At 34.7% G+C, this 25,768-nt stretch overlaps 1 protein-coding gene across 1 annotated transcript in view; it reads right to left on the reverse strand.

Moving 5' to 3' along the window:
- TRHDE (thyrotropin releasing hormone degrading enzyme) overlaps positions 1–25,768 on the reverse strand; it is a 365,955-nt gene that overhangs the window by 65,553 nt on the left and 274,634 nt on the right. Inside the window, exons 8-12 of the mRNA XM_087868922.1 lie at positions 22,235–22,300; positions 21,414–21,601; positions 16,161–16,249; positions 9,322–9,452; positions 9,153–9,208 (exon numbers count right to left, since the gene is read on the reverse strand). Coding sequence (XP_087725048.1) covers positions 9,153–9,208; positions 9,322–9,452; positions 16,161–16,249; positions 21,414–21,601; positions 22,235–22,300 — 530 coding nt within the window. The remainder of the gene's footprint in view (positions 1–9,152; positions 9,209–9,321; positions 9,453–16,160; positions 16,250–21,413; positions 21,602–22,234; positions 22,301–25,768) is intronic.

The following is a 25,768-nucleotide window of genomic DNA, read 5'->3' on the forward strand; positions in this document are numbered from 1 at the left end:
AGTAAGATTAAAAAGATGTTTTTGAGTACTTAAAAGTGATTCCCTGACATCCTGATTGTTGAATGGTCAACTCTTGGCTCTAGGATCCAGAGAAAACCATGCTTGCCGCTGTTACGGATGCCTACTCTGATGACCTCGCAGCCTCAAAGCAGTACCTGCCTGTCTAACCTGATGCCATAAACAGCCTCTGGGACTCAAAAGCAGTGGTTTTCTCATTGTTGTGTGTGCTGGGATCACATGCAGTGCTTCACAGAATGCAGATTTCCGGGCAGTCTGGGGGATACACAATCTTTAATAAAATATTTCAGGTGATCTTGATGTAGGTGGCCTTTCAGAGCACGCTCAAAGGAGCAGTGGACACAAGATGTCCAGCAAGCTGCAGATGGGGTAACTCAAATTCATGAAAGGAGAAACACGAGGATAAAACTATCTCAGTTCAGGAATCCCAGATCAGAGGAATATTCAGGCCTTTATTTCAAAAGTACGCCTTACGAATATCTAGTCAAGGAAAATTGGTGGTATAAATGGACATTTTGGAGGGACTTCTGCCTAAGTAAATTCTTTGTGAATTCTTAGGAAGGTCAGAGAGCCTAGAAGCAAATTCTTATGAAATCTCAGGCTTAGCTTTCAAAATTCTTAGAGAAATAAAAGAATCACAATTGGTGTTAAATATGACCAGACAGTACTAACTACAGAGTGAGTTACAAAAATTATGTTTAACGTGTGAGATACTAAAGAGCATAAGTATATATACTATTCAACCAAATTTGTACTTGCATTTGGAAATTTAGACTATTCAATCTTTAACAAGAATGGCAAATCCGCGTAACCGACAAGTATCACCCACACTTTTGTAACTCAAGAGGGCAAGCTGCTTGCCATGGAAATGCAGCAAACCTATAGAATGATGCCAAAATCTCTCTCTCCCATCTTCTACTCAACACTGTCAGACATTAGGCACTAACATTAAGACGTTTTTACCTACAGAGCTGAAGCGTAAATTTGGCAGTGGAAGGGTACAAATTTGCCTTTCGTTTAATGCAGAATGACTCGAGTTTCCAAGAAAGTTTGCCTCCGCAAGAGCCACAGGCCTTCCCCCTAATTCTTCAGGGGGATTGTACTTCTCAGAAGTACCTCAGAGGGTAGCTCCCGCCAGTCCTTATCCCAAGATGACATCGGTGACTCCAACCTCAACTGATTTCTAAAATAAAGCGCAACAGAATGTGTTACCTGACTTTCACCTTGAGCAAGCCCGCGTATGCCTGCAGGAACAGTCTAGCTTGAAAACTGAGGAAGATACTTCAGGCTTTTACTGGCTCATCATAGGAAGAAAGCTGAAGACATTGAGCTCATTATAGTAAAATGTCCTGAAAATGCTCTCGAAGTATTTTTAACACTTACTGGTGGCAAAGTGTTGCATAAACTAAGACTAATTTAGAGGTCTTTTGGATATGAGCTGTAAAATAATTGCATGCCGAAAGGTGTAAAATGAGAGGGTTCTAAGGTGATTTTTTGTATACCTCAAGAGAAGCATTAGCTGATGATGAGAAATAGATAATTAGAATCCTCAGCCTCAGAGACGTGAAGAATGTTGTGATTTTGCAGGGATGGCCACGAAGCTCCTAAATGGACTCGCTGTGAGTCACTCCTCATCGCATGGAAAGAGCTGCACTGCTTAGAAAGGCTGAGAGGATAACTACGAGCTAATTTTAATAGCTTTTGGTCAATGGCAGAAGACTGGAAGCATAGGGCCAACAACAAATCTTATTTTGCAATAAACAATTTTATCACTTTCAGAACTGCATAAATATTTAATTGTAAACCTCTTGCACACACATTCTGGTGGCTTAACAGAAGATAAATAAGAATATAATCATACATGGATACTTCTCCCAAATGAGCCTAATACAAACAACTAAAGAATCATCCTTCTCTCCTTGCTCAGTGAGTACAATTTAAGATACACTTTAATCAGTATTCTATTATTATTAACTCACGATTCCATTATAAAACACAAGAAAGAGAAATGTTGATGCTGAGATTTTACAGTACTTTGAAAAAAGAAAAGGGTAGGGAGTGAATAAAGAATAAACATCCTTCATAAAATCAGAATTTACAAAGCAGACGACAGTTTCAGAAGGACCCAGGATCCTTAACCAGGTTTTGCATAGCAACGTTCAGCAGAAGTACAGTAGTCCTGTTACCTCTGGAACACAGTGGGAAATCAGGACAAAAAGTCCTGCCTGCCACCTGTTTCTCACAAAAGATGTCTAAGTCATTCCTTCTCAATTTCATCTATGAGAGGCCAGCACATTACCTTTAAACAGCTAGCCATCAAAGTATGAAAAGCTGCTCTTCATCTGGCCTGATCAGGATGGAATTGCTTTTCAGGCACATCAGGCTATTTTCTGCATTGACTGAAGAAAGATCAACACATGTTTTGCAAGAGTAACTTTAAACAAGGTACAGGAGAGCAATCAAGAAAACAAAGAACTTTTTTTTTTTAAGATTTTATGTAAATTCAAGTTAGTTAACACATACTGTATTATTAGTTTCAGGGGTAGACTCTAACGATTCATCACTTGCTTATACCACCCAGTGCTCATTACAACAAGTGCTCTCTTTAATGCCCATCACCCAGTTACCCTTCCCTCTGCCCATCCCCCCTCCAGCAACCCTCAGTTTGTTCCCTGTAGTTAAGAGTTTCCTATGATTTGCCTCCCTCTCTGTTTTTATCTTATTTTATTTTTTCGTCCCTTCCCCATGTTCATCTATTTTGTTTCTTAAGTTCCATATATGAATGCAATCATATGGTATTTGTCTTTTTCTGCCTGACTTATTTCACTTAGCATAATACCCTCTAGTTCCATCGACAGCGCTGCAAATGGCAAAATTTCATTCTTTTTGATGGCTGAGTAATACTCCTGTGTGTGTGTGTGTGTGTGTGTGCGCGCGCGCGCGTGTGCACGCACATGCGTCTACCACACATAGAAGAACTTCTAAAAAAACCATGATGGAAGAAGTTCCACAAGGGGCAGATTACTACCACTCAATTTGTAAACACTGTTAAGGTGATTTTAACAACGTGGTTACTAGTCCTGAAAGCAGGACTCAGAAATGAAAATATGTAAGAGTAGATTTTGGATGTTCTCATAATTTGCTTCTTCATGAGCCATTCACTGGTTCATAAACTGAATTTCCAGTTTTCCTAACATATCTCAGATTTATAAACTCTGAAACAAGTAGATAAAAATTAATGCACTAATTTTTTTAACTCACATATGCATTAAACACATATGAAGCACTACCCATGACTGCTCACCAATCAACTTAGAGTACTTCTGGTTGTGAAATTCATAATCTCCAGATTTGTTGTTAATATAACACTAATATTTTAAATGAAATAACTGCTATTTTATTCCTTAACAAAGTTTTTAAACTAAGTTGTAATAATGTGCCCTTGTTAAAGCTTTTTAAGTGTTTGGATCCTTAACCAAAGAGTCTATAACAGAAATTTTTAAAATACGTAATGCAGGCCAAAAAAAAGTTATGTTATTAATAACGCAACAAATTGGCATGTGTTCTCCACAACTGAATGTTCCAGGAAAATGGCCACTAAATAAATCAATCAGTGCAGTAACTGCCCAGGGCGATGATGATGATGATGATGATGATAATTTATCTCTCAATTCTTTTGAATATTAACAAATTTTCCAAATAATTTTCATTTATTTTGAATATTTTCAAACAAAATACTACACAAGTCCAAGACCCACTGATACACCCTTTTATAGCTTAAAATTGTACTCAGAGCATAGTAATAGCTTTAAATATTCAAATCCAGTGGCTATTATACTTCCTGTTGCAAATCTTCTAAATTTTCAGTTTCTCCCACATATTAAGCTAACAAATGCCTTCAGTAAGAGTTCTACTTTCTCTAGCTACTAATTCCACTCTTCCTCAATCCCTCCTTTACTCAGGTTGCAGCACAAGTCATGAATATTGTAACAGCTCTCCTGCAAAAGTCCATCCTCTAGTTTATACTCTTCCTACTCTCATTCTCCTACTTTTAAACCTTTAAGGGATTTTCATAGTAAGCTCAATCTTCTAATATTGTTTCCCATATGATGTCCTCCATAATCTTCCTAAGCCTCATTAATTCTTTACTTCCCAATGCTTTCATAATATTTTATTCATAGCACTTATATACTGAATATAATTAATTATCTACTGTGTATCATCCCTGCCAGACTGTGAATTCATTGAAGACAAGGAATGCATCTTGTTCATTTTATGTCACCCAATCTAATAATGCTTTATCAAAACAAAAACCAAAACCAAACACGAATATCCATCAACAACAAAAATCTAGGCATTTTCGTCACTAATTTCAAAGTTCGAGTCATAACACGATGACATTTGCAAGCAATTGATTGATTCCTTATACACAAGCAATAAAAATCAGAATACACATGTGCAGAAGCAGTGCCATTTGCTATAGAAGCACATACCATAAAAGGTGAGGAAGTAACGTAATGTTACCAGAATTCATGTACATAAAATCATAAAGCTTGACTTAGAGACCTGACTAAATGGGGAGAAGTAGCATGTCTTAATACTGAAAGCTTACATTTGAAAAGATGCTAATTCTTTACAAATTAATTTATAAATCCAATGCATATCGAGTCATAACTACAGCAGGATTTTTAAATGGGCTTTGTCAAACTGATTCTAAAATTTATATTGAAGAGAAAATATGTAAGATTTTGAACAAGAACAAGAGAAAACTTTTTCAACCACAACATACTATAAAGCTAAATAAACTAATTAGAACAATACGATAGGGGCTCAGAAAAGAACAAAGAACCAAATAAACAGAATCCAAAAAATTCCCTAAAATAGGACCACTTGCATTAAGATAAACATACCACTTCAAATGTATGAATAAGGAACTCCTTTTAAATATGATGGAAATAACTGGTTAAAAATGTATTAATGTGAGGGGTTCCTGGTGGCTCAGTCAGTTAAGAATCTGACTCTTTATTTTGGCTCCAGTCATGATCTCAGGGCCATGAGACTGAGCCCCGTGTCAGGCTCCCTGCTCAGTGGGGGAGTCGGCTTGAGATTCTTTCTCTTCCTCTACCTCTTCCTCCTGCTAACTCTCTCTCTGAAATAAATAATTAAATATTTAAAAATGTATTAATGTGAAAGAAAATTAGACCCCCTACTGCATTCTATACACGAAAATTAATTAGAGGAGGAAGGGCTGAGTAGATAGATGTAAAAACAAAATAGTGTTTTTAAAAAATGCGATATTTTCAAAATCTTCAGATAGAGAAGTCCTTCTAACTGAGACAGAACCAGAGTACTAGGAAGTTATAAAAGGGATGACTAGACACATAAATTAAATGCCTTTGAATGATGAAATACATCACAAAGTAAAAAAACAAAACAAAACAAAAAAACCCTGACACAATGTTAAGAGAAAATACTGTAAAAATGTATGCTACAAAAAGAATTAATATCCCAATACATCCAAAATATATAGGAAAATATAGTGGGAAAAATATCTTTCCCTTTTTCTGTTAGGTTTTTAACCGCTTTTTTAATCAGGTAATAATTCAGAGGAAAAAATACAAGTAGCAAATGTGTATGAAAAGATGAACAAGCTAATTTAACTAGTATTGTAGCAACTCGTCAAAACTCTGAAACTGTCAAAAACTTAAAAGATGCATATGATTCATCATCATGGAGGGCTTGAGGGGACTAAACCCTCACATACATGGTTGATGGAGGGTTAAAATGGTAAAGCTTTTGGAATCCAATTTGCAATATTTATCACAAATTTTATATTTTGTGAACCCGAAATTCCACTTGCAGGTATGTAGCCTATAAAAATACACATATGCACAACAAAAGACTACTCAAGGATACTCATGGCAGTCTTGATTATAACAGTGAAAAATTAGAAACAATGCAATAAAGCTCCCCAGACTAATTTGCAGAAATGAGTCCAAGAACAGAATGCATTTCTGTTCATGTAAAAAAAAAAAAAATCAAATTCTAAGGAAATGTAAAGAAAAAATGGCTGGATTGATACACACCAAATATTGTTAATTTTATCTGTGAGGAGGATAAACATGACGGGAAGGCATGGAAGGTAGTAAAAGAAATTTTTCACATTGTATTGCTCTTTTGTTTTGTTTTGTTTTTTTGTTTCTTTTTTTAAGATTTTATTTATTTTTTATTTATTTATTTATTCGACAGAGATAGAGACAGCCAGCGAGAGAGGGAACACAAGCAGGGGGAGTGGGAGAGGAAGAAGCAGGCCCATAGCAGAGGATCCTGATGTGGGGCTCGATCCCATAACGCCGGGATCACGCCCTGAGCCGAAGGCAGACGCTTAACCGCTGTGCCACCCAGGCGCCCCTCCTTTGTTTTAATCTTGTATAATTAGAATGCATTCATGTGGTTTTTATGTATTTAAAAAACAACTATAAAAAGAGTACCCAAGAATATGTTTACTTAATTGCACAAAAAATAGTAGGCATGAAAGTTTATAACTTGAATAATTAATAATTAATTACCAATTCATGCAACAAATAAATACTGACACAGTCTTGTGCTAAAGATTAAGCGAGGCAGTAGTAATACAAGGATGAGATAAAGCCCTATCTTCAGTTACCTAAAAATCATCAGGGGATCAGAAAGGAATTGAACTAAGGGGTGACAACTGCTTCAATACAGATTCACAGGATGTTACCTTATTCTCACTGGAGAAGACAGATTTCAGTCACGGGAGTGCAAGTGAAATTTTTTTTTTTAAGTTAATAGTAATATTCCCAACAGATAAGAGGGAATGGGAGTGGGAAGGAATTTCACGTAAAGGGTAAAGTCATTCTGACTTGAGGTCATGGGCTCTGCTGTGCCAGTGTTTGCTGTTGAATCTCACCTCCGCCCCTCACTTAAAAGCTGTGCAACCTTTAGCTAAATGACTTAACTCCTCTTAACCTCCATGTCTCAGCTATAACATGGCTAGAGTAACCACAGCCATTCCAAGGGTTTACTGAGAAAATTGCACAAGACCATTCATAAAAGCCTCAGTATAGTACCTGGAACATATGTTGTAATAAGTATTTGCTTTTCTTCTACTTCCTATCTTTAAAGAAGCCAAGAAGAGCATGCTATGCTTTGGAAACTGAAAGAAGGTTGATACAGACTGGTAGCAAAAATATGAAACATTTACTAGGAAACAGTGACCTATGATAACCTCCAATTCCAAGTGCCGGGCATTTGCCTGTATAAATCTGATTTTGTATTTATTCACTTGCATACGAATAGGACAATTATCGCACTATCAGTAAAACAAATTTTAATATATATTCAATGAGATTTGCATATTTTCCTGGTGAATTTGTATAAATGATAATGAAATTATTTACTTAAAATATTTAAGGCTTCCAAAACTGGAATTGAAAGCAATGTTCTGTCTTAGTCAACAAGGAATTTAATTTTTGAAAAAGAATAATTCATCCACCAGAATTAAATTAAATATTCCATTAAAAAATAATTTAATCAGATGAGCCAAAGATCCCTTTCTTTCAGTTTTCATCTGCCCTCCAACTTTAGGACACTTATTACTTATATGCTTTCTCACCATCATTTCAAATCCATAATAAGTGACATAAATATATATATATGTGTATATATATCAGCAGTAATAGTAATTGAATTAATTAAAATAATTAAATTATTATAATTAAAGAAACAGGCAATATAGAAGGACTGATAGGATTTGAAATGGTAGTTCATGTGAATATATATAAAAATATATCAGCAGTAATAGTATTTATTATAATGAAAGAGTTAACAGCGTTGGGCTCTGTAGCCAGACTACCTGGACAAAGCTCTGGTCCTGTCAATTGCTAGCTGTGTGACTTTAGGCATGATACTTGACCTCTCTGAGCCTCAGTTCCCTTGCCTATAAAATGGGAATAATAATAATGGTAATAATAATAATAATAATAATAATAATAGATATCTATGTATCTCATAAGGTGGTTGTGAGAATTAAACAAATCGCTACATGTACAACGGTTAGAAGTGTCTGGACCCTTATGAGTGTTTAAGTAGCTGGTGGTATGAGGTCTCTTCTAGTTCTCAAACCTTTCCTTGTGGTGCTCGCAACATAATTCTCTCTCTTTCCTGCTTCTCTTTCAATGCAATGTTACATTAAATACACTGTCTTACTTGCTTTCTGCCCTTTTTAAACTTTTATGTCAAAGTAATCTTCATGTCATACTGAATACTTTACTCTGTGTCTTCATATCTCACTGTGTAGTCCAAGCTACATCTTAATCATTACCTCCATGCATTGCTATCTTGGTGGGCCTTCCTCCAGCACTATTATTTCTAAATTTTCACCCGATAACATTGGATTATTAAAATTAAAATTGTACTTGGATGTGAAGCGATTCAAAATACTAAAAGGACTGAGTTTATTTTACTGTTTAATCTCACATTGAGTAAATAGCTTGGGTTTACAATCAACATTATTTTAGAGAAATAACTGTTTAGTGACTTTTCAAAGGAATAACTCATTTTAACATTATAAGTCTAGTGATGAAAGTAATGTAAATATTACTATAACAAGTATAACTAAAGGCTTCTGCTATAAGATTGATACACATTTTGTCCAGAACACTTTACTCCGTGGAATATTTATTTCTGTCTCACAGCACAAGCTTCTCATAATGAATCACATTCAAAAAACATTAAAAAAAGATATACGAGTATATGTTAAGAAAAAAATTGCTGTTGCTTGAAGGTATTTTCCATCAAAAATTAAATATGGCACAATGGTCATTTTGTAGAGTTCATTAATGAAATTGGGAAGGATTATTAATCTCCCGTGTTAAATTGAACTTGCAGTGAAAATTGATCAAGCTTCTCCTGACTCAGAAATACCCTATGGCTACTATTGATCAAGAGTTTGGGACACTGATTATAATTCATATCCAAATACAAAAAAAAAAAAAGTGAGATAGAAATTGTTCTTAAAAAGTTTCTTATTCAAAACACATGGTATTTAGCTTAATAGAGGAAGGCTTATGGACATCAGTTTTCTTGTGAAGATCTGCTGGAAAACATACCTGGCCAGGCTGAAAGCATCATCAATCAAACCCGCTCTGTTACTGACAGAGAGAACCTACGAGATCAACGAGGGGAAAAAAAAAAAGAAAAAGAAAAAAAAGGAATCAGGATTAAAATGGCAGGCATTCACATATGGGAACAGATCTTTAATGAGTAAATCCAGTTTACCTCATGGTTCCTGATTAATTGATCAATTAATAATCTCCAATTCCTTAAATCATAGTTGACTCTAAAATAGCCAGTTTGATTGATGTTCCCCAGCAACCAGCTTCCTTTGTCCAAAGTTATTTTGTGGTGCTCTGAAAACAGCGTTTTGGGGGGTAAAATAGATTTTAAATTTATGAATTAAAATGAGATGAAGTATATTTTCTAAATAACAGATATTTCAGTACCAATAATTAAAAGAGAACACCATCATAAATACCTAATTGAAATCTACTCTTTAATCAATTCACCACTATTTCCAGAATTCACTAGAAAACCTTTAGTTGATTACTCATTATTATCTCAATTACTTATTTTCTTATAATTAACATTTTTGGTTCTTGATAAAACCCCATTACCTATACACATTGTTCTTCTCAAGATAAATGTCACCAAGAAATCTCCTGTATTCATGTGGCTTCTAGATTAGACTGTATTTACATAAGAGGGCTAGAATAGAAGAAAATGTTTTAGGTGCATATTCTACTTATTTTATTCAGTAAGAAAGTGATTAAAACAACAGGGCTCATTTATGTTAAAGTCACTATTGTTTCTTGCCTTTTTTCTTGTGCTTTTTTTGGAAGTACTAATAAATAACAGACTTTCAGCATCATCAATAATGTTGGAAAAAGGAAACTCGTTTAAGACTCTAATATTTCTACATATAATTAGAAAGATAATAAATTCTGTTTATTGGAATCACTTTGGAAAATGGTAACTTGATTATATTTCCCAGCTAATTCAGTTAAAGGAAGCCAGTAACAGCAATCTTATAACTTACATATTTAACTCCTTCGAATATGGTACAAACAGAAAACTCCATTCACCTTAATGTCAGCCTCTGTTGACTTCACAGAACCAGAGCTTACAGTTCTAATCATTTTGTGGATGTCCTCAGGACTCATGGTTCATAGAAGTTATGAAATATATTAAGTTTACTTAAAATTTATATTTTACACACACACACACATACACACACTCCACACACCAGTCTACCTAATTTCCACAATGACTCAAAACCAGATAATGCATCACAGAAACCATATGTGTCAGTTTTGAGTGAGACGCACAATCTCCTGTTCTCACCTTATTATCAAGGTTTTTTACACAGCAGGCTACAAAACATTTTTCTTTTTCTTTTTCTTTTTGAAACACCGAACCTATATTCTCTCTCAAGTAGAAGCCACACAGGAAGAAGGTGTGACCACAAAAATTTTTGGGTGAACATTAATGACTATCAATTGCCGAAACAGGGTGGGCTCTGAAATGGGGCGGGCTCCTTAATTTAATGCCTGTTACATGTTGCCTATTTTTATAAATGTATAGGAGAACCAAAAATGTATGCTGAACATAAAAATCTAATCTTTAATGTTTCAAATAGCACATCAGCTTTTTGCCACTTTTAATAATAGTATCTGTTGGAACAGATAAAGAAACGAGGCTCAGACAGGCTAATTGAATCGTCCAAGGAAGCTGGACATGGCCCATCTCAGGTCTCCTGACTTGGGCATCCTTTTTACTAAATTTATACTCTATCGATACAAGATGGTATAGCACTTTTACTGTAACATGGTATACATTTCTCACATTCTTACATTGATTTGAAAATGAGGGACACAGCATTGGAAATAAGAATTAGAACAGGAGCAGGATAATTAGATCTTTGTTCCAGTTCTAGGCTTAAATGTTTGCATTTAGGCCACTCATAAAACCTAAGGGCCAACTAATAGCATTTAAGGTCCCTTCCAATTCTATGACTCAATAGAAGAAGGAACTGTTTTCTCAGTGTGAAATTTTACCAGGCTTCATCTACGGTACTTGAAAAAATAAATCTATCAGATATTGCTTTAAAATATTAATAGTTTCCCAACTTTCTGATACTTTGTTTTTGGATATTTTTCAAAACTTTAATGTGCTTATCTACACAACTCCTTTGAAGTTTTGGAATGTCATCCCATTTTACGGATATAAAAATAAAAAATAATTAACAAAGATATGACATTTTAAAAAACTAAACCATATGAAGAGAGATTTCAATTAATCTTGTCCAAATTCAGTGAAAAAAATTAAGATTAAAATATTGAGTATACTGTTTCTCTTGTGTAATCCTAACTATGTCTTCAAGAATACGAGGTTTTTTACAACAACATGTTTTTAAATTCTGATTAAATCCATTTGGGTTAGGTGCTCACTTTGGCAGCACATACACTAAATTCACTGGGGTTAAGAGTAAATTTGATCGGGGCGCCTGGGTGGCACAGAGGTTAAGTGTCTGCCTTCGGCTCAGGGCGTGATCCCGGCATTATGGGATCGAGCCCCACATCAGGCTCCTCCACTATGAGCCTGCTTCTTCCTCTCCCACTCCCCCTGCTTGTGTTCCCTTTCTCGCTGGCTGTCTCTATCTCTGTCGAATAAATAAATAAAATCTTTAAAAAAAAGAGTAAATTTGATCATTTTCATCTAAGAAGTGGTTATTTTTTGAAGAAATTATAATATTCAAGAATCAAGTTTAATATATGAATACATGATTTAGGTTTTTACAATTCTGAAATAGTCATCGAATCCTATTATATTAAATCTATTTTTTAAAGTTATTTCTTGTTCACATTTAGAGAGCTGCCACAATCTAACCTCATGGGACACATTTGGCTCTAAACGGTGGTGGGCAGTAAGAAGGGCCCTTGAGGAGCACTGGGTGTTATATGTAAGTGATGAATCACTAAATTCTACTCCTAAAACTAATATTACACTGTATGTTAACTAACCAGAATTAAAATAAAAACTTGAAACTACAAAAAAAATTAAAGAAATAAACTTATTGAATTCATCAACTTACAGGTAGAAAAGAGACAAATTAAAAAAGGAAAACAATCCCTATACCTTCTATTTCATCTGATAAGAATAAAAAAGGCAGGCATCTATTGTTTTTAAGTATGCTATTATTAAATTGATAACTAAAACCTGAAGGTTATTACTGTTCATGAATATTTTTATGCCTTTGTTGTAAATGAAATCTTTGGAGAAATGATTCCCTGAAAGATTTTATAATAGATTTTTAAATGTCTTTTTCATTCTAGTTAATTATATCTTTAAAATGTTCTTCAAATTAACTAATGGCAAGCAATGAATTTTAAAGAGATCTTTTCCAATGGCCTAATGAGGTATGGTATGTGATGAGTACCAAAATAAAAAGTATGGAAGTTATACTTTGAATGTTAGTAATAACAACTTAAAATTGTATGTAGAATATATCCAAAATGGCACAAAATTTAGATTATATCAAGGCACAGAGTAGTTGGAATTTTATTATATTTTGGTTTTATATTCTACACTTTCAGAATAAAAAGAGGAAGAATAAGCCTGTCTCCTCAGGATTGGCTGGCTGCAGAAAAATCAGAATTTAAAACAAACAAAAAGTCAAACAAAGTAACATGGATAGCAACGTAACAACAAACCCAGGTATAACACCTATTGGTTTTCTTGATGGACTTGTGTGAGAATCGAATTAGAAAATCCTCTATAGAACCTATAAAGAACCATGTGTATGAATATGATGGCAATGTGCTGAGTAATTGGCACGTCAGCAAAGCAACCTACCAAATTTTAAAATCTTACGTGTGTGTGTGTGTGTGTGTGTGTGTGTGTGTGTGTGTGGTTTAGAGGGAATACATTTAGAAAAGAAAATCAAGCTCCTAAGACAATTTGGGCAAGTTATTTCTCAAGTCCTAACTTCCTCATTTGTAAAACAGGGATAAAAATAACTCATTCTAAAGGCTTGCAAGTCTTATATAAACCAATGCTTAAGGCAAGCACTGTATCATTACACTATTTTTAATGTTTATTTGTGATTCCAGCACCAATTTCCCTTTTATTTTGAATCTTTTCTTTCCGAACATTTGGCATTAAATTTATTCCCTTCCATTACACATTCATTGTCACCATACAAGCTGCTATATTTATAGACATCTGCATTCTCCATATTTCAATAGTAAAAACAAAAGAGATAAATCCTTTTACCTGCTTTCAGTAATTTAAAAGTTGATTTAAAAGCTATTTTAGGCTAAAATGAACTACACCTCAACTTGGAATTAATTCGATATTCATCTAAAGGGTTTAACAAACTGAAGTGTCAAGAGTATATGATGATTCAAATCAAATTGATACTTTATATTATTTACCATGACTGTGTCTTAATACCTGGTGAGATCGAATCTATGTGACTGACAATGAAAAATTATAAAAACACTGATCTTATTATTATAACTAAAAGGTAGACTTTTAAAATAAAATGTTGATAAGAACTGACCAGAATATTTTCTTAATGTTTTTACGGAAAAACATTATTACTGATACTAATTAACTATATTTTTTATTTGGATTGATTGATTGATTGACTGATTTTTGGAGAGGGGGGTAGGGGCAGAGGGAGAGAATCTCTACCAAACTCCCTGCTGAGTAGGGAGCCCAATTCGGGGCTTGATCTCAAGACCCTGAGATCATGACCTGAGCTGAAACCAAGAGCTGGATGCTTAACTGACTGAGCCACCCAGGTGTCCCTAGTGAACTGTATTTTGAAAAAAGAGAAAGAGAGAGGTAATAACACATAAAAGGAGACAAGAGTTAAAAATCTTTTTTTTCCCCTAGTCTGTGCCTTGTGTTAGTTTTTTATTTGTCATCAGAATGAAGGACTTTAAGACAAAACTAAAGACAGAATGAGACTGAACAGGGAAAACAGAATTGTTGTCTTTCTTCTAGGTGCCTCTTGGAAGCTACTTCCAGATTTACATATTTATAAAGTTTTCAAGAAACATTTACTTGGTATGGGCATTCCCACAAAAGCGTCAAAACTTCCATCGGGACAATGTTTCATCAACCAGAAGACTCTGCTGTAATTTAATGGGAACTGACGCACTGTAGGTGGCACGAGTCAGTATCAGAGTCAATGTAAATATCACCTCCCAGAGTTACGCACTGCACACACTATGTAGTGAGCATGACATGTGTATTAATATAGGTGACATTTTAGGCAAACGTATGCTTTGAAATATCATGTTGTTATTATTTCTGATTAATAATGAGAGACTACAAATGGAAACAACCTCTTAAATACACCTGCGGTTATTGGTCAAGAAAAGCTGTGACTCTGTTCTGCATACTCTTGTGTGAAACAAGAGGATACTGTGAATAACAGCACACAATTAACTAGGGAGTTAGAGGAAATGGACGCGGGGAAAGTATCCAAGAAGAATCAGACTTGCCCTGGATCCACTCTCTAAAAGTGACGTTTTGGCTTGATCCTGACTTTTAATCAGTATCTTTGCACTCTTGTAATTGTCCCTTTTCCATTGTACCCCCCAATGAGATAGGTTATACTTGGTTTCTGAAAACTGTTCTATTCCATGTTCCTAGCAATCCCATGGAGGATCTAATAGTTAGATCATTAGGTTAATGACTCACTGTTTTCACTCATCATTTCATAACAAATTATGTAGATAAACAAAACAACTACATGAAAGTAAAAAAGCAGTAAAAAAAACCCCAACAAATAATACAGTACGTGAATTAAGAATCATGGTATAAATGCTAGCTCTAAGAAATGAAAAGAATAGATTATGATAAGCAATTTTAAAAGGAGAAACACCAATAAATTTTAAAATAAGCATTTGAATTCATCACTACATTACTTATGAATCTTTTATATACAATGCATATAAATAAAAGCACATATTTTCATAATATGTGATTATGTGTTAAAAAACACAACAACATGAAAATCTGAATAAAAATTCAACTGAAAATATAAGCATTTATATTTCTGGTAAGCAGATTAGATTTTGCTGTAAGAACTTTTTCTTGTATGTATTCCGAGCACTTATATCTCCGTTATAATAGCAAGACTGAGGGGCAGACACAATGTTTATTTTGTTATTTATTTATTTATCCCTCACTTATTGCAGAAAGAGATTGTTGGCTGGCTTACAGTGATTACAAAATAACAAGATCACATCAATTAGTAGAATGCAAGAAAAGAGTACAAAAAAACAAAATGTGGACATGCTTGATCACCTAAATCTAAATAAAATGTTACGTAAAAGATGATAATTGGCTTTTTCTCCAGTTCAATAGAAAATAGAAATTAAAGAGACCTGTTTCACATCTAGCATGAAGGAATTAGATTGGATTCAAGAAATAGCTTTCTGACAGTGAATTGAAATAGGTCACTATCTTATTTGAAGATATTTAGGAACAGAATAGAATCTCATCTTTCTCTGCTCCTTGAGAGTTGACTCTAGTTTAGGTGATGCTTTGATGACCTATCAAGGCCCCTCCCTTCTGTCCCTATAATTATCTAATTTTATGGAGACTATTGCCTTGTCCATTATTTAAAGAGCCAGTCTGGCAAAAAGAAGAGAGCAGGAAAATGGAATTGAAAATGTGGCCTGTGTTTCATTATTTGGCATACTGTTCTACTGGGAGTTATGATTATAATTTAATTACATTTGGGATTATAAAATGATACAGTTTAATACAGCTAAAATTAGTACTACAAATGCTTTGTTTTAAATTTTCTCTTTACCATCAATGACACAAATAAACTTAAGAATTATATAGGCAGACTAAAATTATACTATGTACAAACTATACTATATTTTACTGACTTTTGTAGAGTTGATTACCATTTTTCTATATTCTCTTTCTAATTTGTCTTTATTCACATTTTTACAACAGCTGAAACCAGAGGTTAAGTTGCTAAACAATTATCTGAAACCAAATAGTTCCTGCGGGGAGCATATATATTTTACCTGATTTGTTAGACACCCAAATAATTGCTTCTGAAGACACATGGCTTCTATTTCCTACCACAATAGTTAATGGAATCTGCCACAGGTAACTGCAAAATAAAATAGAAGCTTTAAGACTAAAAACGGTTATAACAAATAAACAAACAACATTTGCTACGCACCTTCCCCATGATTTCTATTATTCTCTTTAGGGGAAATTAAAAAATTCCCCAGTCACAAAAGTAAGGAATAAGTCAAGAAGATGAATTCACTTCTTCAATGCCACTAAAGCAGACCTAGCCTGTAAGAGTTTTAATTTTAATACAAAAAGGGGACTTTCAACAAAACAATTTATCTTGTAAAAAAACAAACGATTTGCATTTTACATTACAGCATAAAAAGTAGCTAAAATCAATAAATCAGAGCTACACCATATATTGATTAAAGTCTCAAAATGACTCCTTTCTACTTGTTTCTATGTCAAATTAATACACATTTCAGTGGCTTCACGCATTTACATTTCAACATTATCCTTATTTATTCACATAACTATCCTAAAAAGTAGTAGTCTCACATTTTGCAGAAAGGTTAATACAGCACACCTGAAGTTACTCAGCAAAGCAGGAATGAAAGGTGAAACTAATCAGATGCCACTAAAATCCAGAGCAATACAAAGAACAGGGTGGGACACACTTAATGCTCTGTTTTCCGAAATGAAATTTCCAAACTGATGTGTGAAATCATCAACCAACATTCAGGATCAGTCATGAGTCTCAGCTATTAAGAGAAGCATTTTCTAGAATTTGACTCTTTATAGGATAAAAACGGAAGCCTACACTTGTACATGAAGTAGTATCAATTTAATCTCCAATGGCGACCCATAGATAAACTGGATGGTCTTACAATAAGTTCAACGACTACATCTTGTTTCTTTCCCTGCAGTACAGCCAGATTATGTTGGCCTATCATTGCACCATTAACAACAAGGGTAGCCAACAATATCTAGTATGTGAAAAATATTTTTGATTTTATGAAAGAGACACTGTGTGAGCTCTGTAATTGGGAAAGTAAACAGAGAATTGAGGATTTTTCAGGAAACATACCCAGGATTATATAATTACAAATGTAATGAATATGTTTTGGGGGGGAGGGGAAGAGAGGGCCTCCCCTCTAAATCTGTTAAATGGAATTTGATTATTTTATCATTTCATGTTCCTCATTCACAGTAGAGAGAAGTCAGTAATAGTAACAAATCTAAATGGAAGAGGGAAAGAAATTAATAATTTCACACCAATTGCCATTTACAATATGTAAAGTTAAAATAATACATTTAAAATTCTAAATTTTAAAAATATATGCTGTATTTCATCAGCAAAATATTTTTGAGTGCCTACTACATGGAGACACTTAGCTATATTGCAGTGGAATCCACACGGTTGGTCAGGAAATCAATAACCTATAGTAGCCAAACGTATTGTTTTTAAAGTAGAAGTAAGGGAACATAACCCACGTAAGCTCTTTATCAAACACTTCCAAGCTCTTAACATAATACTAAGAATATGGCAAATAATTATAATGGTATTACTGTGAGGAAGACAAAGAGAATTGATATATATTTAACAGCTGATCTCTAAAAATAATGACTTTTTTGATTAATTGAAAAAATTAGTTAAGAGACAATAACGATTGTGCATCTGACTCTCACGTTAAACTATGAGCTCATATTTATAAACTTAAGATCTTGAAAAACCCTAGAAATGGAAGGCATTCCAGAAATTGCTGTTGAATTGGCTCAAACGGGATTAGACCAAAGTAAAATGAAAGGAACCAAATCAGTCTATGGGCAAGAGAGAGATTAACTTTATGAACTTGACTTTCTGGTACAAATCTTCCACATTGAGTTGGGTCAACTAAATTGTGAAGTCAAGTAAGTATCCCTTAAAGGGCAAGAAATATACAAAATTGATGATGTTTAAAAATCCTCAAAGATAAATGTGTCTTTTTAAAGCATGATCATAAAATCTGAAATATTATTTGCCCCTAATATAAATAAATATACTTTTGCATTGATTTAAACTGTATTCTTCTAAATAGTGGAATTAGAAATGATGATAACATTTCTATGGTATGCTTCAATATTTGAGTTTTAGCAAAAATCTCTACAGTACAAGAAAAAGAGATTCATGTCGATACCTGCATGTTGCTTACAGTCAATGCCACATCCCTACAGGACACTTCCTATGTGGCGGACACTTAATCACACAGCTGTTCAGACACAAAAGAGTTAACTGACAAGGTACTGGGATACAAACACTTGGGCATTTTGTAAAACTTTTGAAATAGTCTTCTGTATTTTTCCTAAGAATGTTTCTGCTCTCTCTGTGTCTGTGTGTGTATACATGTCTGCATGATTGTGTATGCACACACTAAAAATGTATACATGGTCACAAAAACAAAATAAAAATTACAAATTACCAAGCATATCTAAAATTTGTACTCATTTCTGAATTGCTATACTATTAATCCTGTATGTTATTTTTCATAACTTTCCAAACAACACATATTTGATCTTTCCCCAAATTTCATTTCAAAGATCAAAGAAAGCACGTTGCTTTATGGTTACAGCATAAAAGGGTGGAAGACACTGAACGCTGTCGAGTGAAGCATGGTGTGCTATAAAGAAAATCTCAGGCTGCAGTGGGTTATGTTTCAAAAAAAGATTAGAAAAAAGTATTTGTGAAATTAGATTGTGTCCCAGCTACCCAAGTTTAATTTTAGTCATCTCATTTTAAGCAGAAAAAAACCCCCCAAACAAACAGAAAGTGCATTTCAATAGACCTCTAAGGTATTTTTTCTTTAATATTCCCTGGGGTTCTCTCTCTTTCCATAGTTCATGGTTTTATAATAAAGCAATGTTTATCCTAATAATCATGTTAAGGTAGACAAGAATAGGTACTTATTTTAGCTTGAGTGAAAAATCTTTTTTAAAAATGGTACCAGTATCAGTGAAGCATTGACGTAGACACCACGAACTCTAAGGAAGTTGCTGTCATCTGATCAATAACAAAAGGAAAATATGACTGTGGAGATAGATACAATTGTCTGCAGCACAGGACTCTGAGAAACTCCGTTAAGTATATGAGGAGACACTACTTAACACTGCAATGTATGAACTTCAGAAAGAAAAAAAGCTACACAAATTCAGAACTTCCAGAATACGTCAATTCTAGCAAATATCTTATTTACTTTTACATATTACCTAGCTCTCTGCAACGATTAGTTATGTAACAGTCTATCTATGCTATCATACAGTTAGTCCATTACTACATACATTAAATTACTACATACATTAAAAATGTTCTGGGCATGTTGTAGTGATGTTCTAGTATCCTTTACAAAATTCGGGACAAAGAATTAATGGCTCAGAAAATACCCCCAATTCATGGGATTTCTGGTATCGGTGGGCACTGTTTTACTGCATCAACAGCTTGCATTGTATAATAAAGATCTAGGAAGGCTACGTACAAAGGACTGATAGAATTGGTACTGAAGTTCTGACCACAGTGTTAGAGGGAATGAAATTGATCAATTATATACAATTGAATACTGAATTTTTAACTGCAAGCTCTATTATTTCAAAATAGATAGAAAATAATTTTTGAGATTAAAGGGACTCCATGCATTTTCTTACTCTTAATATTTTATACGCCAGGTTCTCAGGGTTCAACATTATCCATATGATTTTAAAACTCTAGCAAAAGCAAAGCTCCATTCATGTTACATATACAGCCTGGGAGAAATTCTGCTTTTAAAGAGTCAGACTCATAGCTGATACCTCTGATGCATGTTATAGGCTGACAGCATATTTTTGTTCAAAATTTGTTCTGTCATTTGCAGGTCCTTTATGTTTTTCTGCATCAGTGATGTTTGTGTCAAACTGATCATTCTCAAAGGCATGGCCTAAATCTAACTTTGCCACAGTCAAGTAGTTTTTATGTACTTCCTGCAAGGCTGGGGTTGATGCCTAAGCAGGTTTAGCCTGGGGCCAGAGGGTGCAGGATAAGAAGCAGCATTTGGCAGCTGTGGGGAGACCAGGTGGGTAAGGAATCAGAGTCAGACCCTGACAACGCGGCAGGGTAATACTGTATTCCATAGCTGGAAACCGTTGGCTTGCAAGGGCAGTTTGTTGAAGGCCAGTGTATATATTGACGAGGAGATTTAAGACAATGCTTTCCTAAACGACATTCCAAATTTAGTAACGGAAAGCATTCAGGAATTCCTCAGTCACTTCTACCTGTAGCCCATGTAGGAGCTAGCCTACTTGGGAATGATTTCCATCCCTCTTAGAGATTAAAACAGAAACAAAAACCAAAAAACATTTCATGCTTCACACCTCCTAGCTATTGGTGGACGATAAAGTCAGAGTCCTAATATGCCAGTGTAATGGGAGACAACATGACCGACCTAATCCAAACACCTCATTTTAGTTATTAATTTTAAATTCCATCCCTTCTGTCCTCTCCCCCTCCAACCTTTTCTTAGGGCACCTTTTAAAAAATGAAATGAACTGACTTAAACTGCATTATCTTTCTCTGGCTCAGCCTTTAATAAGACACCATACAGTAAGAAAACATGAAGTAGAAAAGAAACACTACATGCTGTTTTCAGTAATTAAAGGAGCTTCAAAAGAAAGTTTAACAACAAATATTCTATGTACGTTGTCTGTTCAGTGGTTTTACACGTGAAAACTGAGGGAGGAGAACATATTTTGATGCTAAGTATCATTGATACTTAGACCATTTAAAAATGGATCCACTTTGAGTTCTTTTGGCTGAGACACTAGTCTAGTTGTGGTTTTTGTTTATTTTAATTAGTCTTTCTGGATTGTTAGTTTCCATTCTCATCTATTTTATAAATCTCAGTTTGCTCAATTCCATTTAATTGACTTCACTGCATCTTAACTTTCTTGATTTTAATTCAACAAACATTCACAGGGAAAAGTAAAAAATCCCATATTTTTCTAAATCACCAGAAAATTTAAACTCTGCTTAAACAAAATAACTTGGGTGTGCTGTCACTTTGATGGTTAAAACATCTGAAAATGGGAGTAAAAGAGGAATCAAAATGAAAACACCATATGTAAATAAAGAAATGAAAACCATATTTCACTTACATTTTATAATTGTGCTAGCAATCCTTTTTAAAATGTTAAAAATGCAGAGTGAAACTTAAGAATTAAAGCAATTGCTTTTTTCATGTGAAAGAGTGTTGTACCTGTTATTTTGAAGTTCAAGTGCTTTAGTTTTAGCACTGATGTCATAAATAAAATGTTGTTGGGTAATTATTATTCTATTTTCTGCTGTAGAATTTCCCAAGATGGTGATAACAGGGTAGCCCATCTGGAGTGTCCACTGATCCATTACTTCTTGTATATTTACAAATTTTCCGTTCCGTTTTAGAGCCTTTATAACCCAAATTGTATAAATTAGCTTTATGAACATGAATTATAAACATAATTAACGTTAAGCCATTTTTATTTTTACCTTTATGATTTACTTAAGGATGAAAACAGGCAAAATCAGTGACGCTAATATAACATGTTAGTAAAATTAATCTCCTTGCCTTAAGTGAAGCCTCACGTACATATAGAGAAATGAAAGCTTTATTAGCAGTAAGGTTTTTACTTAATGGAAGATAAAGCATAGCTGCTTGTTAAAACAAGTACTTGTAGCATCGTTAAGTATCCCCAGTATGTCTAGTACCAAATTTAAATATTTGTTATTCACCTAGAGAAAAAACTACTTTAACATCAATATTTCTCTCAAACATGAACATGTGACAGCATATGAATGTTGTATTTCAGAAGAATTGTCTTGTTTGAAAGTAGGCAAGGTACTTCTTACTACCGTTTGTAGTTTTAAGTAATTTTAAACCCCATTACTTTTATAATATATCAAAAATAAAATGATAAAGCAATATGAGAAAACACAAACAATAAAAACAACCGTCAGTGTCAATAAAAGTTATGAATGGTTTGTAAACTCAATGTAAATATTCAAGAAGAGGTTTTGGTATTCGAGCTTCCTATACTTTACCTCTGATAGCGTATTCCAGAGATCATTTCTGGCTGCGTTGCCATACTTATGAATGGTTAAATAATCCTACAAAGAATATAAAATTATAATTACAATTCGGAGGCTAAGCAATTTCCAGTAAACACACTTATTTCTCAATTCAATTAATAATTTCTATTTGTTAGAATTACATTAATATGAAGACAAGGAGAAAGCCATGGGAAAAGATGAAGAATCTCATTTTAAAATAACCCAAAGAGCTTTAACTGTAACACATTTCTTAACTCATCAAACATTAAAAATTATTTTCATAACCACAATCACTTCTTATGGATTTCCAGGGTCAAAGACCTTCCTCTAATTTAGTAAATCAACCTCAAGCAATTTTAAAGAAACGACCCCTGCAGTGACACATTTAGGAGAGACTTCCCCATCAGGCTTTCCCGTTGAAGTGTTGAAAAAAACAAATTCTGTTTTATAGAAAAGAAAAAAACAACAGAAACCCGACTGATATATGCTGACGTGAAGAGGAATTGCTTTGCTGAAAGAGTGGTGACTGTCTCCACAAGCTGTCCAGTTCCCTAGTCTCTCTGCAAGGGACAGGCTGCCTAATACAAAAAAGGACACATACTTATTTCCATGAGCTTGAAACACATATTAATACTTAATAAGAAAAAGTTGATCCTAAATTTATTTAACATTTTTGAGTGTAGGACTTTCCATTTCCCAGTTGCCACCATCTGTAGTTCAACCAACGCACTTTCTATCTATCTCATGCCTGCTCCCTCTACGAGGCATGGTTTACGTCACTGCGGATATGTGATGGCCAATTGGCGTTACTCTTTTTCTGAATCCAAAGTGGAAAAATGAATAGAAAATAGTGTTTTCTATTATAAAACAGAGGGTCTCCTCCATTTGAAATTCCATCATCTCTACAACATGTAGGTAGTAGACAAAATCCTAATTTACATCACAGTACTGAAAATGAAAAAAAAACTTGCTGACTCTTTTCAGTATTTTGTGTAGAGTACAATACTTTGGGGATAATTAAACTTGAGGACGAAATTTTTCTGAAATACAAATTGTAGCACCTGTGACAGATTCAGCTTTGTCGGCAACTCACAGCACAGCAAATGGCAACTCCCACCTAATCAGACTCTAAGGATGCAATGCCTAACACTAATTTAGCAACCACAAATTCATCACCGTCATCAGGGATTATGAATAACTTTATTGAAAAAATATAACCCCAAATAACCAATCTGAATTCCACCTTCGGCTTTGGATATGCCATATGAGTCATTTTCCATTAGAACTCAGAGACCAGGATTTAAATAAATTATTACAGACTTAACTGTCAGCATTATCTTTCATGCTTTTTTAGCACCTACATGAATAAATCTGGGAACAATAGGAATTATGAAACACAAATTTGAGTTTTATTTGAGTGATGTGATAAGAAAAAAAGTATCAAACAGTAGAACTATTTATTTATTGGGTTTGGCTTATGGAAAGTGCTGCTAGGATTATCCGAAAGAGGGAACAAAGGAATACTCCACGAACTTTGAAGGGTCCAATACCTAACTACAGGATTCTCTTCACAGACAGATCATAAAAATCCAACTGTTCATGATATGAGTTGAGCTTGGCCCGATACTGATCATCAACTCAAGCTCTTGGTTCCTTCCCAGATTCAGAATAAAGTTCAAATTTACATTTCAAGCAGGCTGTAATGACAATTATCTGGGCTTAGGAAGTGGCTCCAACCTGCTTGCCCTGGAAGTCAGGGCAGAAAGCATCTTCTTGGATTCCCAGCAGTCCCAATTTTCAGGTGTTACTGGAATTCTACATAAGTCAACTCTTGTTTTCCAGAAACAGAGAAAACCCCAAGTGCTTTCCTTAGTTATTCTAGCCTTCCTCTTGCATGAAAATAGTCATATTTTAAGTTAAGGAAATTGTGTTTTGTCCTTGTTGAATTACAAAGAAACTTGCAGAATAGTAAATGTGGTTTTTCTGATAATCAACCATTTATTTATTCATTCATTCCACAAATGTACGGTGTACTTTGCATGTACTGGTAGCTTTCGTGTGCTGGGGGAATGGTGGTGGAGAAGAGGTTACTGAGAACAATGACAGACACTGAGATGGGATTTGTGGAGGACAGTTTCTGTGACTGAAACTGTAGAAGTCTTGGTACAAAAACTACTTGACAAGATGAATTTAAACATTTGCTATGCAATTAAATAAGAAGATTTTAAGTTCCTTTCAAGCCTACAAGTCGATGAATATGAAAATGGCTGGAGTTATGAATCTGAAATGGAAATATATGTTTATATGTATGTGTATGAAAGTCAATCAGCAGTAGATTTGACATTATGATACAAAGTAGAAGAATATTTTAATATTAACTATACAAAGAATTTCAGAAATAGGGGAGTTGTTCAAAAGATAAAAAAAAAAATAGATGACCACTGGAATATTCTTAAGGGACGAAACCAACATTATAAACTGATTAAAAGTTAAAGGCCTATCTAGCAAAAGTATATTCTCATACATAAAGTACAAGAATGGGAGTCTGAATGCCTTTGTCCAAATCTGCACCCCAACACTCCCTACCTACATGATTTTGGCAAGTTGCTTAATCTTTTTGGGTATGAAAGTAACTGTTTCACAGAGTTATGCTAAGGAATAAATGATTTAATATCTGTACAGAATCAGAAAAGTGAAGAGTGTCTAGTACACAGTAAGTATTCAGCAGACATCAGCAGCCATAATCTGTTTCATCGTGTCAGGAGACCAGTTGGATAACAGAGTAACAGAAGGAAAAGTATCACTGACAACAATAACCAAAGAACAGAGCACAGGAAAACAATATCTGCCTCCTTTTAAGCACTGCATGAGTTGCATATTTTATCTTGTTCAATCCCATGACATTCATGAGGTAGATATTATCATCATCACCACCTAATAAATCAGAACACTGGAACCAGCCCATGGCCGAACCCCGTACCTGTGCACGCAACTGCTGACCCAAATCCGATGTCTGCTAGATGCCCCACGTTCAACTAAGAGCTGAACTCACTGTCCTCCCCCATATCAGCTCCTTTTGGCAGCCCTTCCCCGGTGATGACCTGCCATCCACCTCAACCAAGGAGTCCCCTTGGATGCCTCTCTTTCCCTTTCCACCACAGTCAAGTCATGATCCACATTGTAAATCTTCCCTCCAGGTTCCCCTTTCCTTCCTCCTATCTGACAGCTTCTCTGGATGACTAGCTCCGCTGCTGCTTCCGCTCTGTCCCTTTCATATCGAATCTCTGCCGTGCAGCCAGAAGAGCTTTCCTCGAATGCACACATGGATTCCTGCTGCATTCAGAACGGTCCAAACACTCTACAGGAACAATCCCTCTGCACTTCTGCGACCCCGTCTGTTACTCTGTTGCTCCCTGCCTCCGCTTAGCCACTTCCCGCTAATCTGCAGACACCTGTGTACACTCTCTCCCTTTTCTAGTCCCCTGCACGAGCCCTTCTCCACATATGCTTTTCTCTCTTACCTAC

This window comes from Ursus americanus, chromosome 17 (genome assembly GCF_024610735.1).
Source record: "Ursus americanus isolate L20-20 chromosome 17, mUrsAme1.1.p, whole genome shotgun sequence".
Lineage (NCBI taxonomy): Eukaryota > Metazoa > Chordata > Mammalia > Carnivora > Ursidae > Ursus > Ursus americanus.